Below are 13,667 nucleotides of genomic sequence, written 5' to 3'. Positions count from 1 at the left end.
CTTCCCCCTCCCACCCCTTTCCCATCCCCCTCCCACTCCCCCTTACCCCATCCCTCCCCTTCCACCACCCTAAGCCCTCCCCATTTCCCCAATCCTTCCACAACCCCTCCCCCATGTCCCCACCCTACCCCTACGCCTCCCCATTTCCCCACCCCTACCCCTCCCCTCCGCCACCCTAACCCTCCCCACCCCTCCCCTTTCCCCTACCCCAACCCCATTTCCCCACCCCCAGTTCGCACCCACCCCTTCCCTCTTCCCCGTTGCCCCATTTCCCTGTATACTCCTCTCATTTTCACCGCTCACAAATTACCCCAACATTTCCCCTTCCCCCAGATGCCCGAGTTCCATTTCCTCCAGCTTGTTTCGTCCGCTCCCACACGCCTTGACCTGACTGTCAGCCGGCGGGCCTCGCCCCTCTCGCCGCCCTGCCGGTGCGTTCCTGTCTCGGGCGGAGCTTGAGGCGAGGCGGAAGCGGCTGGGCTCTGGCGGATGGCATGGCAGGCACCAGCGGCAGCGGCATGGTCGGCACTGAGCACCTGTTTAAGGTGCTGGTGATCGGGGAACTGGGTGTCGGCAAGACCAGCCTCATCAAGCGCTACATCCACCAGCTCTTCTCCCAGAACTACCGCGCCACCATCGGCGTCGACTTCGCCCTGAAGGTCCTGCACTGGGATTCCAACACTCTGATCCGCCTCCAGCTCTGGGACATCGCAGGTAGGGAGGGATCGGGGGAGGGCATGAGTGAGTGAGAACGTTCGAGTGTGGAGTGGAGGTGGGGGCAGAGATCGGAGGTGAGGTGGAGTAGGAGGCAGAGAGTGGGGAGGGGGAATATTACAGTATATGAAACTTTTAATGAACAACTGCAGATAATGGAAACCTAAAATAAAGGCATAAAGGAGGGGCAGAAGGTTGCGGTGGAGTGCAGTGAGGGAGGGGGTAGTAGGCGAAGGGCAGTGGGAGGTGATATAGAGGGGAGGGAGGGCAACAGGCTGGGTGGGGTGTGGTGGTGAATGGGAGTGGGAGGCATGGAGAGAGAATAGAAGAGTGGTCCGTAGAGGGAGGAGGGCAGAGATTGGAGGTGGGAGACCGTGAGGAGGGCAGCAGAGAGTGTGGGTGGAGGCGGGGGGGGGGTGTGGAGGAAGGGGTGGGGTGCAGAGATTGAGGAAGAGTGGGGTAGTGTTCGATGGGCAGTGGAGGGTGATACAGTAGGAGAGTAGGGAAGGTAACAAATTGGAGTGTGTATGGGTCAAGGAGAAAGGAGAAAGAGAAGGAACAGGTGGTCAGGGGGCATTGAGAAAGAATAGAAGGATACACAAAGGGGGCAAGAGGGAGGAATGATCTCAGAGGCCATGCCAAGGGGCAGCAGAGGTGCAGGAAGAGGGTTTGAGGGTAAGAGTGCAGAAATGGGCTTGGTTCGGCAAAGCAGGAGGAGGGATGTGGAGGAGAGGGATTATGAGGGGGTGGAGCAATGGAAGGATTGTTGCAGGTAAGGGACACAAGGGAAAAACCGGAGAGGAGAGGTGAAGAGAAGGGAGAGGGATGAGGGGCAGGGAGGATTGGAGAGAGAGAAGGGCATGGGGTGGAGGGAAGGGAGGAACTTGATGGAGGAGGGGATAGAGATGGAAGAAGGGAGAATGCTGAAAAGGGGAGGGCTGGGAATGAGAGCGAGAAAGGGATGGGAGGGTGGGAATGGTTGGAAGAACATGACGAGAAGGCAGGGAGGGGAGCATAATTCATATGCCGACTGAATATTCAGTGTTTGCGTCTGTGAAGAAGTTCTGGAAGCGTGTGGGGAAATAGTTAACCTTCAAGAAGGTGATATGGTGCAGAGTTTGTGAGCTGTACCCTCCCCTTTCCCACTGAGACAAGAACATGGGTTCCCAACCTTTTTTTATGCCATAGATCCCTACCACTAACCAAGGTATCTGTGGACCCAGGGTTGGGAACTGCAGGTCAAACACATGGATTGTAGCTTCCATAGTTCCTGTTTTGCCACTGCAGCCAGCTGAAAGCCCCTGCCCCTGCCCCGCCAATCTGAGCTGTGCTTTCCCAGTGATGTCCCTGCAGCTGTTGACATTTCCTAACATCTGGATGTTGTGATGGTGCATGTCTCTACAGCCAACAGCAAACAGCCTTACACACACCTAGTGAACACAAAATACTCTGCAGATGCTGGGGTCAAAGCAACACGCACAACGCGCTGGAGGAACTCAGCAGGTCGCGCAGCATCCGTGGAAATGCACAGTCAATATTTCGGGCCGAGAGTTCAGGCAAAGTAAAACCCCATCTGCAGTTGTGGGAGTAACGGGTTTGGTGAAGTGTTTGGGAGATGAGTTCTTGTTCTTCCCCTATTACATTTAGTTCAGCTGAAAGATTTGTCAATCCAAGTCACATTTAAGAATTCATTCTTTGGTATTGAGGGATTGGAATGGCAAATTTCCCTCCCCTAATGAATGGTGGTAAACCAGTTGAGTTTTTACAGCTATTCAAAGCCTTCGGGATCATTGGCCGATATCAACTTCCTATTTCTAGATTTCTGTAAATTATTGTTTAGTTAAGGCAAAATGTCATTTTAGTCCAGTCTGTTTTATGTATGTGACTCTTGGTCTGAGACATTGTGGCTGGTTTTTAACTGTTCCTTGTAGTACCCCGAAAAAAAGCCACAAAGGACAAAGTTTTCAATTACTGTGTAGCACTCACAAAACTGGTGGGAATTGGTCTGCTACTATATAACACAGGTATAGTAGAGGTGGGGACTGATTAGTGAAATATAATACTAATCACCCACTCTTTCATTTGCACTACCAATTCCACTCTCTCCCATTTTTTGCAGCTACCAGCTCCATCATCTCCCTGGTCCTCACACTGGTATTCCTTTTAGCCCTGGCCACATTCTCTGTCCATACCAAAAATTCACTTCCGTTTGGTAATTAAAGCCTGTCTCCACTTCAGCTTTGGTTCTTTTACTTGTTTGTCATGTGTAGGGTCAGCTGTACTGATTCCCTTACACAGGTCGCCATTTCATAAAAATCGAGTTCATCTAAACAACTATTGAGTCATCAGCCCCTTTCCTCACTGATCTACACTGGCTCCTTTCTTCCTCGTATCTTCCAGCTCCCATTCCTCGTACAATTCTGACCCCTCTTGCCAAATAATAGCTTGCTTTGGCACAACAACAGAGAATGCTGGAACCACTCAGCAGGTCAGACAGATCTATAGCTTTATCTTTCCCTTTGAGATTTGGATTGATGAATTGGAACTGAGAAAAAATTCATTTAATTCTCTCCTCCTAACCCCCATTTTCTTTACATTATAAAACTCCCAGTCTTTAACTTTTTCTGGATCTGATGAAAAGTCCTTGCTTTTTTTTCCCTGTCTCTATAGATGTTCCTAAACCTAAGTATTTCAAGCTTTTTTTAAAATTCCATCAGTATTTCAAATGGTGGTATTTGATTATTGAAGACCTGTCATGATTTCTATCATAATGCTGGGTCCTGGTCTGTTATGTACTTGGGGTTATGCATGTAAAACTTTATAGTGCAGGTCTAACTGCAGTAATTGGACTGAGGTGTAATGTATGGTGTACCAGTCTGCCAATGTTACTATATTGAACTACAGCTCTGTCACTGTTCAACAGTCTACTAAGATTTGTCTCTTCTTAGCTCTGCTTTGGTAATAATTTACTTTGGAACTGAACTTCGAACTTTGGTTCAGTTGTGAATGTACCTGCATAAAGCTGTTAAAGTGGGAACATTGAAAGAGTTGAGCCTCTTTCATCATTGAGTAATGTTTGCATTGATATTGTATAGGACTACCCAATCTGAATTTCAAAATGGGTTCTTCTTGGGCACTAATAAAATCATATAGAGGCGCAATGACAAACAGCTGGTTGGTGGCGTAGTGGCATCAGCACAGGACTTGGAAGCAGAATGGTCCCGAGTTCAAATCCGGCCAGCTCCTTGCACGCTTTCCATCTGTGCTGGGTTGAGATTGAGCTAGCAACTCGGCCTCGTAAAAAACAGACAAATGTTAAAGAAATGGAAAGGTTACCGCGCAATGCGCCACAAAAGCACGACGAGGAGCAACAATGAAAAATATGCTTGCAGTAACATCACAGGCACTTAGGTTCAGGCAAGTACAATTTATACAATACGGTGAAAATTCTGAAAAGTATGCAAAAAAAAGACACACAAATGAGTTGATGATAGTGTAAGAGGAGATCTGAAGTGGCTGAGTGGGATTGGGGTTGTGCTGGTCATTTAATCCATGGTTGATCCTTCAGTACATGTAGCAACAATACCAGAAATGCATAATATGCTCCAGTCAAATCTGTCAAAATTCTTCAGCTGCATGTATTGTGGACTTGGGGAAATGAAGTAATGTGTGTGGCAAAGAGAATAATGAGTGCACAGGAGACTAATTGGCATTAAGTTATTGGTGAGGGTGTGGTCTGAAGTAAAATTACAGAAATGTTATCATGGGTGGATAATTGAAAGGTAAAGGGCTTGAATGACTAACAGAGCTGCTGCGTCAGCATTAGGGACACAGGTTCAGCCCTGTAATCCAATGGGTCTCCTCAAATGGCTCTGGTATCTTCCTGCATCCCAAAAATGTTTGCATTACTAAATTAATTGGCCATTGTAAATTGCTTCGAATGTGTAGGTAAGTGGTGGAAACTGGGGGTGGGAGGACGGGCTGGGGAGTTAATGAGAATTTGAGGTGAATAACGATGCAGCAGGGTGGTTGATGTTTGGCAAAGGCCCCTGTTTCCATGTTCTATCTCAATGTGATTCTATGATGCTAATTAGAGAGTTGAGATTTTTCTCAAAAAATAAACTCTGAAAGAAATGTGAGAGGAGGAAATTGGGGTGGAGGCCAAAAAACAAGAAATTAATAAATTACCTTCTTGGTGATCGTGCAACAGATAAAAATGTCTTTTGAATTGCAAAATTAAGTGTGGGGAAATAGCTGCATCTGTTTGTATGTTGGGAGGGAGTGTCAGGGAGGAAATTAAGTCTGATGTCAGGCGAAACAGGAAGAATTGAAATGAATATTGAAGTCACAAAGGATTAGTAGTCACTTAGGGCTATAGAAAATCAGCAGAGAAAAAGACATTGAGGAATTTGTGGCAGTGTTTGAGAGTAAACATGAGGGGTGAGGAGTGGAGCAAGGTGAGACTCTGAAAGGAGAAGTTCCCGTAGATCAACAAGGCATTTTGGGAAGGGTCAATCACAGAAATTCCAGTTGAGCCGGAATGGAATCAGGAAAAGTTATCATGGCACATAATTTAAGCCCAAAATGTGAATGTGATCAACTGTAACAAGTTCAGGAATGTAAGTTCTTGGCAAAAGGACAATGTTATGATAGTCATGGGAGACTTCAACATGCAGGTTGATTGGGGAAAATCAGATTGGAAGTGGATCACAGGAGGGTGAGTTTGTTGAATGCCTACAAGGTTTTAGAGCAACTTGTCATTGAGTCTTCTAGGGGATCAGCTATACTGAATTAGGTGTTATGTAATGAACTGGAGGTGATTAGGGAGCTTAAGGTAAAAGAACCCTTGGGAGGCAGTGATCACAATATGATTGAGTTCAACTTGAAATTTGATAGGGAGTAAGTAGAGTCTGATGTAGCAGTATTTCAGTGGAGTTAAGGAAATTACAGTTGTATGAGAGAAGAGTTGCCAAAGTAAATTGGAAGGAGATGCTGGCAAAGATGACAGCAGAGCAGCAATGGCATGAGTTTCTGGGAAAAATGAGGAAGGTGCAAGATAGGTGAATTCCAAAAAAAAAGAAATACTCAAATGGCAAAATAGTACAACCATGGCTGACAAGGGAAGTCAAAGCTCATGTAAAAGTAAAAGAGAGGGCATACAACAAAGCAGAAATTAGTGGGAAAATAGAAGATTGAGAAGCTTTTAAAAACCTACAGAGAGCAACTGGAAGAATTATTAGGAGGGAAAAGATGAAATATGAAAGCAAGCTAGCAAATAATATCAAAATGGAGAGTAAAAACTTTTTCAAGCATGTAAAAAATAAAAGAGAAATGTGAACGGATATAGGACTGCTAGAAAATGAGGCCAGAGAAATAATAACAGGGGACAAGGAGATGGCAGAAAAATTAAATGAGTATTTTATATCCGTCTTCACTGAGGAAGACACTAGCAGTGTGCCAAATGTCGAAGGGTATGAGGGAAGAGAAGCGACTGCAGTTACAAGGGAGAAGGTGCTCAAAAAGCTGAAAGACCTAAGGGTACATAAGTCACTTGGACCAGATGAACTGCACCCTAGGGTTTTGAAAGAGGTAGAGATTGTGGGACCATTACTAATGCTCTTTCAAAAACCATTGAACTCTGGTATAGTGCCAGAGGACTGGAAAATTGCAAATGTCAATCCACTCTTTAAGAAAGCAGGAAGGCAGCAGAACGGAAATTGTAGACCAGTTATCCTGACCTCATGCCAGCTGGTGGCGTAGTGGCATCAGTGCCGGACTTTGGAACAAAGGCTCCTGAGTTCGAACCCAGCTGGCTCCCCAGGCACGCTTTCCATCCATGCTGGGTTGAGCATCAAGCTAGCAACTAGACCTCGTAAAAAAGAAATTGCCTGCTACAGAAACATCAGCAGCAAAAAGTTGATGACCTACGCTCTCTTGTGAGTTTAAAAGGCAATTTCCTTATTTCCTTTAGCCTGACCTCAGAGGTTGGGAAGATGTTGGAGTCAATTGTTAAGGATGAGGTGATGGAGTACTTGGTGACACAGGACAAAGTCAGCACGGTTTCCTTAAGGGAAAATCTTGCCTGATCAACCTGTTGGAATTCTTTGAGGAGATTACACATAAGATAAATAAAGGGGTTGCAGTGGATTTTGTATATTTGGACTTTCAGAAGGCCTTTGACAAGTGCCACACTTAAGGCTGTTTACCAAGTTAAGAGTCCATGGTATTACAGGAAGGTTGCTGGCATGATTAGAACATTGGCTGATCGGTAGGAGGCAGTGAGTGGGAATAAAAGTCTGTACTCACCAGAATTTAGAAGGAAGAAAGGGGATCTTATCAAAACCTTTCAAATGTTGAAAGGCCTAGACAGGGTAGGTGCAGAAAGGATGTTTCCCATGATGGGGAAGTCTAGGACAAGAAGGCACAGCCTCAGGATAGAGGGGCATCCATTTAAAACTGAGATGCAGAGAAATTTCTTTAACCAGAGGGTCATGAATTTGTGGAATTTGTTACCACAAGCAGCTGTGGAGGCCAGGTCATTGGGTATATTTAAAGAAGAGCTTGATAGGTTCTTGGTTGGACACAGCATCAAAGGTTACGGGGAGAAGGCCGGGAGTGGAGTTGAAGAGGGGATAAAAGGATCAGCCATGATTGAATAGCAGAGTAGATATTGCTTCATGTGGAAATGAAGAGGTTAGGGTGATGGGCTGATTGAATTAAGGTGGAGGACGCCAAAGTGCAGCATAAAATTAAAAAAAGCAATAGTTGTATGAGTACAATTACAAAGAAAGTACAGCAGCACCTTTACTTCCTTAGGAGTTTGTGAAGATATGGCATGAAATCTAAAACTCTGATAAACTTCTATAGATGTGTAATGTAGCGTATATTGACTCGCTGCATCACAGCCTGATATGGAAACACCAATGCCCTTGAATGGAAAATCCTACAAAAAGATAGTGGATACAGCCAAGCCCATCATCGATAAAGCCATCCCCATCACAGAGCACATGTACATATTGCGTTGTCGCAGGAAAGCAGCATCCATCATCGGGAACCCCACCACCCAGGTCACGCTCTCTTTTAGCTGTTGCCATCAGGAAGTAGGTAGAGGAGACCCAGGACCCTCACCACCAGGTTTAGGAATAGTTACTATTCGTGAACCAGAGAGGATAACCACTCAACTTCACTTGCCCCATCACTGAACTGTTCTCACAACCTTTGTCTCACTTTCAAGGACTCTTCATCTCATGTTCTCTATATTTATTGTTTATTTATTCATTATTAGTACTACTTCCTTTTTTTCTTTTCTATTTGCACAGTTTGCTGTCTTTTACACAATAGTTGCCCACCCTGTTGGGTGTGGTCTTTCATTGATTCTATTATGGTTATTGAATTTAGTGAGCATGCCCACAAGAAAATGACTCTCAGGTTTGTATTGGTGATATATGTACTTTGATAATAAATTTACTTTGAACTTTTGAGTATTTTGTTTCATAGTTTGTGTATAAATTCTATCCCAGTAAAAAGATCAAATCGTTATTTTTGTATTGCATTAATGTTTGTTTCTTTTTTGGCTGCAATAGGTCAGGAACGATTCGGGAACATGACAAGGGTTTATTACAAGGAAGCAGTTGGAGCTATTGTAGTCTTTGATGTATCTCGGCGGTCAACATTTGACGCTGTTCTGAAATGGAAAAGTGACTTGGACAAAAATGTGAAGCTGCCCGATGGGAAGCCAATCCCTGCCGTGCTTTTAGCAAACAAGTGTGATCAGCAGTGGGACGGTTTGGAGAATAATCCCACCTCAATGGACCGCTACTGCAAGGAAAATGGTTTTGTAACTTGGTTTCAAACTTCGGCAAAGGTTAGTGACAGTAAGTGCCTGTCTGGAGCACAAGATAATACTGGTTCTGCCTGACTTTTGATTACTGATCCAGAGTCAGTTCTGGCTGAATGGAATCAGAGGTTTGTTTCCTGCTCTGTGGAAATGCAGAACTATTGAAAGGGCTGACTGTTGGATTAGATATTGAATCAAAGTTCTGAGCGGTACTTGACCAGCATAGAATAGGGGCATTTTCCTGGTATCTTGGCAACATTTCTCCCTCAGTTAATCAAAAAATCTGATAATATACTTCGCTGGATCGGGCTATGTGCAAACTGCCAGCCACATTATAATGGTGTCTCCACATCATAACTGTTTTATTAGAAACAGTGCCTTAGAATATCCTGAGATCTTGAACTGCACTGTGTAAATGCAAATCTGCTTATTGTTGGTGTTATCACACTGAAGTTACCACAGGGGGAAGTTCTTTTCTAATTGGTAATTGGTTTGTTTTTGTTACCTGGACTGTGATACAGTGAAAACCTTTGTTTTGCATGCCATCCATACAGCTCATTTCAAAAATTAAGTATATCAAGGTAGTACAAAGAGAAAGGCAAAAATAGAATGCAGAAAATACTCGCAGTAGCCACTTTATTAGATGCTTCCTGTACTTAACAATGTGGACTCTGTGTGCATGTTCGTGATCTTCTGCTGCTGTAGCCCATTCACTTCAAAGTTCAATGTGTTGTGTGTTCAGAGGTGCTATTCTGTACACTATTCTTGCAATATGTTACTGTCACCTTCCTGTCAGCTTGAGCCTGGTCATTCTCTTCTAACCTCTCATTAACAAGGTATTTTTTCCACAGAACTGCCCCCCACCGGATGTTTTTTGATTTTTTTTTTGCAGTATTCTTTGTAAACTCCGGAGTGTTGTGCATCAAAATCCCAGGAGATCAGCCATTTCTGAGATACTCAAACTATCTCTCTGGCACCAACAATCATTCCATGGTCAAAGTCACTTAGATCACATTTCCTCCCCATTCTGAACAGCAACTGAACCTTTTGTCCATGTCTACATGCTTTTATACATTGATTTGCTGCCACATGATTGGCTGATTAGATATTTACATTAATGAGCAGATGTAGCTAATAAAGTGGCCACTGAGTGTAGTGTTACAGTGAAAGTGTAGTGCAGGCAGGAGCTCATCTTTATCGTACAAGAGGTCTCTTCAAGCATCTTGTAATGGTAGGATAGAAGCTTGTCATTGATGCTGGTGGTGTACGTCTTAAAGCATTTGTATCTTCTGTCCGGGGCGGGGTGGGGGGTGGTTGGAAGAGTGAATGACTGGGGTGAGAATACTCTTTCGCTGCTTTCCTGAGACAGTGGGAAGTGTGGACAGAGCCCATGGAGGGGAAGCTTGTTTTCATGATGGAATAAGCGAAGTCCACATGTCTGCAGTTTTTTTTTGCAGTCTTGGGCAAAGCATTTGCCATACCAAGCCGTGATGCTTCTGCACAGAATGTTCTCTATGGTGCGGGTATAATAATTGGTAAGGATCAATGGGGACATGCCAAATGATCTTAGCACTCTAAGGAAGTAGAGGTGCTGGTATACTATCCTAGCCATAGCATCTTTAAGAGTAGAGCAGGACAAGCTCTTGGTGATATTTACACCAAGAAACATGAAGTTCTCATCCACCTCCATTAATATTTAAAAGTATGGTTAAGCATTCAGACCTTTCTTCGCTGTTGCCCCACGTACCTGCACTCTCTGTTTTTCATAAAGTCTGTCCATCTATTTTTCCTCCACATGTCTTTGCATGGTCCCACAGACGGCAACTGCTTCCCCCTCCCTCACCCCATGACTACCTTTTCTTTTGACCCATTCTCTTCTCGTCTTCCAGTCCATGTCCCGTTTACAAGCACGTTGGACCCTGGCTCCAGCCACAAGCCGACCCATATTCTTGACTTTTGGTGTTGAGGGCCCCAGCCACAGCCCACAGTCCAGACCTGGGTCCCAGCTGCATTATGATCTCACACCCACTCATGCTCTGGACCCCGACTCACATTCTGGTTTGTTGAGTGAGCCAAATGTTCACTTGCTGGGCATTAGGATGTCAGATGACCTGCCCTGGGTCTAGTGCAAAGGTGCAATCACAGGAAAGGCATGCTGGTGTTTTCACTCTTTTGGAAGTTCAAGGTAGTTCAGCATGTTAGTGAACATTCTAACAAACTTCTACAAATATAGTGTTGAAAATGACCCGACTGGTTGAATCATTGTCTGGTATGGCATTTAACATGTTGCAAATACGAAAGGAACTGCAGAGAGTGTTGGACATATCCCAGTACATCAATGGCGTAACCCTCCCCACCAATGAGAGTATCGACACAATACATTCCCTCAAAAAGGCAAACTATCATCAAAGATCCACATCATTCAGGCCATGCGGCCTTTTTGCAGCTACCATCAGAAAGGAGGTAGAGGAGCCTGAAGTCCCACACCAACAGCTTCAAGAACAGCTACTTCCCTTCAACCAGTCAGCTCTTGAACCACCCTGCACAAACTCAGTGTGTCGACATTTCAGGCCGAGAACCTTCGTCAGAACCCTTCAGAGGATCTCAGCCTGAAACATTGATTCCTCTCCATAGATGTTGCCTAACTTTGAGTTCTTCTAGCCATTTTGTATGTATTGCACCAGATTCCAGCATCTGACGCTCTTGTGTATACAAAGGAGTTTTACAATATTTCTGAAACCACATACAAGCCACAATTACATCACACTTTCAGAGCTGCAACAAAACAAGACCAACTCATTCACGATGCATGAGACCAAGGGGACGGGCACTCAGCTATTGTTACAGGAGGTGTGATTTGGAGTGTTTGCCCTTTGTCCTTGCTGTCTGCTGATTTGCTTTATAACAAATGCACCTATATGTAGGCACACATTAAGCAGCCTCTTCCAACCCACTTGTGTCAAGAGGCTTCCTAGTTGCACAGTATTGCTTTACACAGCTATAACTTGTGATATCAAGATTAGTCAATGCCTTTATCATTAAGTTCAACACTTTTGGTAGCTTATTTCCTTTTTGATTTTTAAAGAAAGTAGTATGTTCCTTAAATTGAAATGCTTTGTCATTAGTAGCATCCACATATGTTTGTTATCCATGGGAAGTCTGTATTTCCAGCCCTTCTGGATAACAAGGACTTGGTGTACTAGGAGGTAAACAGTTGGGGTAAGGAGAAATTTATAAGAAAATTCAAGGAGAATTTATTATCAGAGTACATATATGTCACCATATACAACCCTGAGATTCATTTTCTTGCGAACATTCAGAGATATACAAAGGCACATAATAGAATCAGTGAAAAACTGCACACGACAGATGTGCAAAAGACAATAAACTCCGCAAACTCAAAACAGAAGGGAAAAAATAACAATAAATAAGCAATAAATATCTAGAGCACAAGTTGTAGCGTCCTTAAAAGTGAATCCATAGATTGTGGAATCAGTTCAGTGTTGGGATGAGTGAAGTAATCCCTTCTGGTTCAAGAGCCTGATGGCTGAGGGGTAATAACTGTTCCTGAACCTAATGGTGTGGGTCTGGAGGCTCCTGTACCTCCTGCTTTATGAGAGCAGTGAGAAGAGAGCATGGCCTGGATGATGGGAGTTGCAGTGTTTTTGATATTTCAGTAACATTTGAGTAATATTTTAAGTATATTGCTTTACTAGAGAACGGGGTGACCCATTGGGCACCCTTTGAGAGAAGGGTAGTGCAGTCTGATGTGACCAGAATGAACATTAAATTTTCCTGAATGCTATTGGTATCGCTTTGCTTTGGAAACTGAAGTAGTGAACCTCAGTTTATCAAAGAAGAACGACGTGTAGCAAAGCAAATATAGCTCCTCCTCGTTTAACGAAGGACACTTTTGATGGCATCATTTCTGGCTTATCTGCCATCCAGGACATCTCAAATGTCCTCTTTCTTTAAGGATCGTGGTTTCCCTTCTGCCATCATCAATGATGCCCTCACCTGCATCTCCTCCATTTCCCGCACTTCGGCCCTCACCCCATCCTCCCACCACCACAACAGGGACAGAGTCCCCCTTGTCCTCACCTACCACCCCACCAGCCTCCGGATCCAGCACATTATCCTCCGCAACTTCCGCCACCTTCAACAGGACCCTACCACTAAGCACATCTTTCCCTCTCCACCCTTCTCCACTTTCCGCAGGGATCGGTCCCTCCGCGACTCCCTGGTCCACACGTCCCTCCCCATGGACCTCCCAACTGGCACTTATCCCTGTAAGCGTAAGTGCTACACCTGTCCCTACACCTCCTCTCTTGCCACCATTCAGGGCCCCAAACAGTCCTTCCAGGTGAGGCAACACTTCACTTGTGAGTCTGTTGGGGTCACCTATTGCATCCGGTGCTCCTGGTGCGGCCTCCTCTACATTGGTGAAACCCGACGCAGATTGGGGGACCGCTTCGTCAAGCACCTCCGCTCCGTCCGCCAAAACAGACAGGATCTCCCAGTAGCCACCCACTTCAACTCTGCTTCACATTCCCATTCCGATATGTCTGTACATGGCCTCCTCTATTGCCAGGATGAGGCTAAACTCAGGTTGGAGGAGCAACACCTCATATACCGTCTGGGTAGTCTCTAAACCCTTGGCATGAACATTCAATTCTCCAACTTCCGGTAATTCCTTCCCCCTCCCTACCCCCATCTCTATTTCACTCTGCCCCCTCCCCCAGTTTCCTATCACTTCCCTCATGATTCTGCCTCCTTCTACTACCCATTCTGCTTTCCCCTATTCTTTCTTCACCTTTCCTGCCTATCCCCTCCCTGTTTCCCCTCCCCCACCCCTTGATCTTTCCCCTTACTGGTTTTTCACCTGGAACCTACCAGCTTTCTCCTTCCCACCCTCCCCCCACCTCCTTTATAGGGCCTCCGTCTCCTCCCCCTACAGTCCTGACGAAGGGTTCCAGCCCGAAACGTTGACTGATCATTTCCATGGATGCTGCCCGACCTGCTGAGTTCCTCCAGCATGTTGTGAGTGTTGCTCTGCCACCCTTGTGCCTCTCGTTGTCATTCTGGAGACGTGCAGCCCTTTCATCCGCCGTCTCTT

General features: G+C 45.1%; 1 protein-coding gene across 1 annotated transcript in view; it reads left to right on the top strand.

Moving 5' to 3' along the window:
• The first annotated feature begins 359 nt into the window (after positions 1-359).
• The window catches only part of LOC134350719 (ras-related protein Rab-32-like), a 38,499-nt gene continuing 25,191 nt past the window's right edge, over positions 360-13,667 (top strand). Inside the window, exons 1-2 of the mRNA XM_063056325.1 lie at positions 360-714; positions 8,298-8,578. Coding sequence (XP_062912395.1) covers positions 495-714; positions 8,298-8,578 — 501 coding nt within the window. The 5' untranslated portion in view covers positions 360-494. The remainder of the gene's footprint in view (positions 715-8,297; positions 8,579-13,667) is intronic.

The sequence above is a fragment of the Mobula hypostoma genome, chromosome 8 (assembly GCF_963921235.1).
Source record: "Mobula hypostoma chromosome 8, sMobHyp1.1, whole genome shotgun sequence".
NCBI classification, from domain to species: domain Eukaryota; kingdom Metazoa; phylum Chordata; class Chondrichthyes; order Myliobatiformes; family Myliobatidae; genus Mobula; species Mobula hypostoma.
This window is presented reverse-complemented; position numbering and strand designations above follow the sequence as displayed.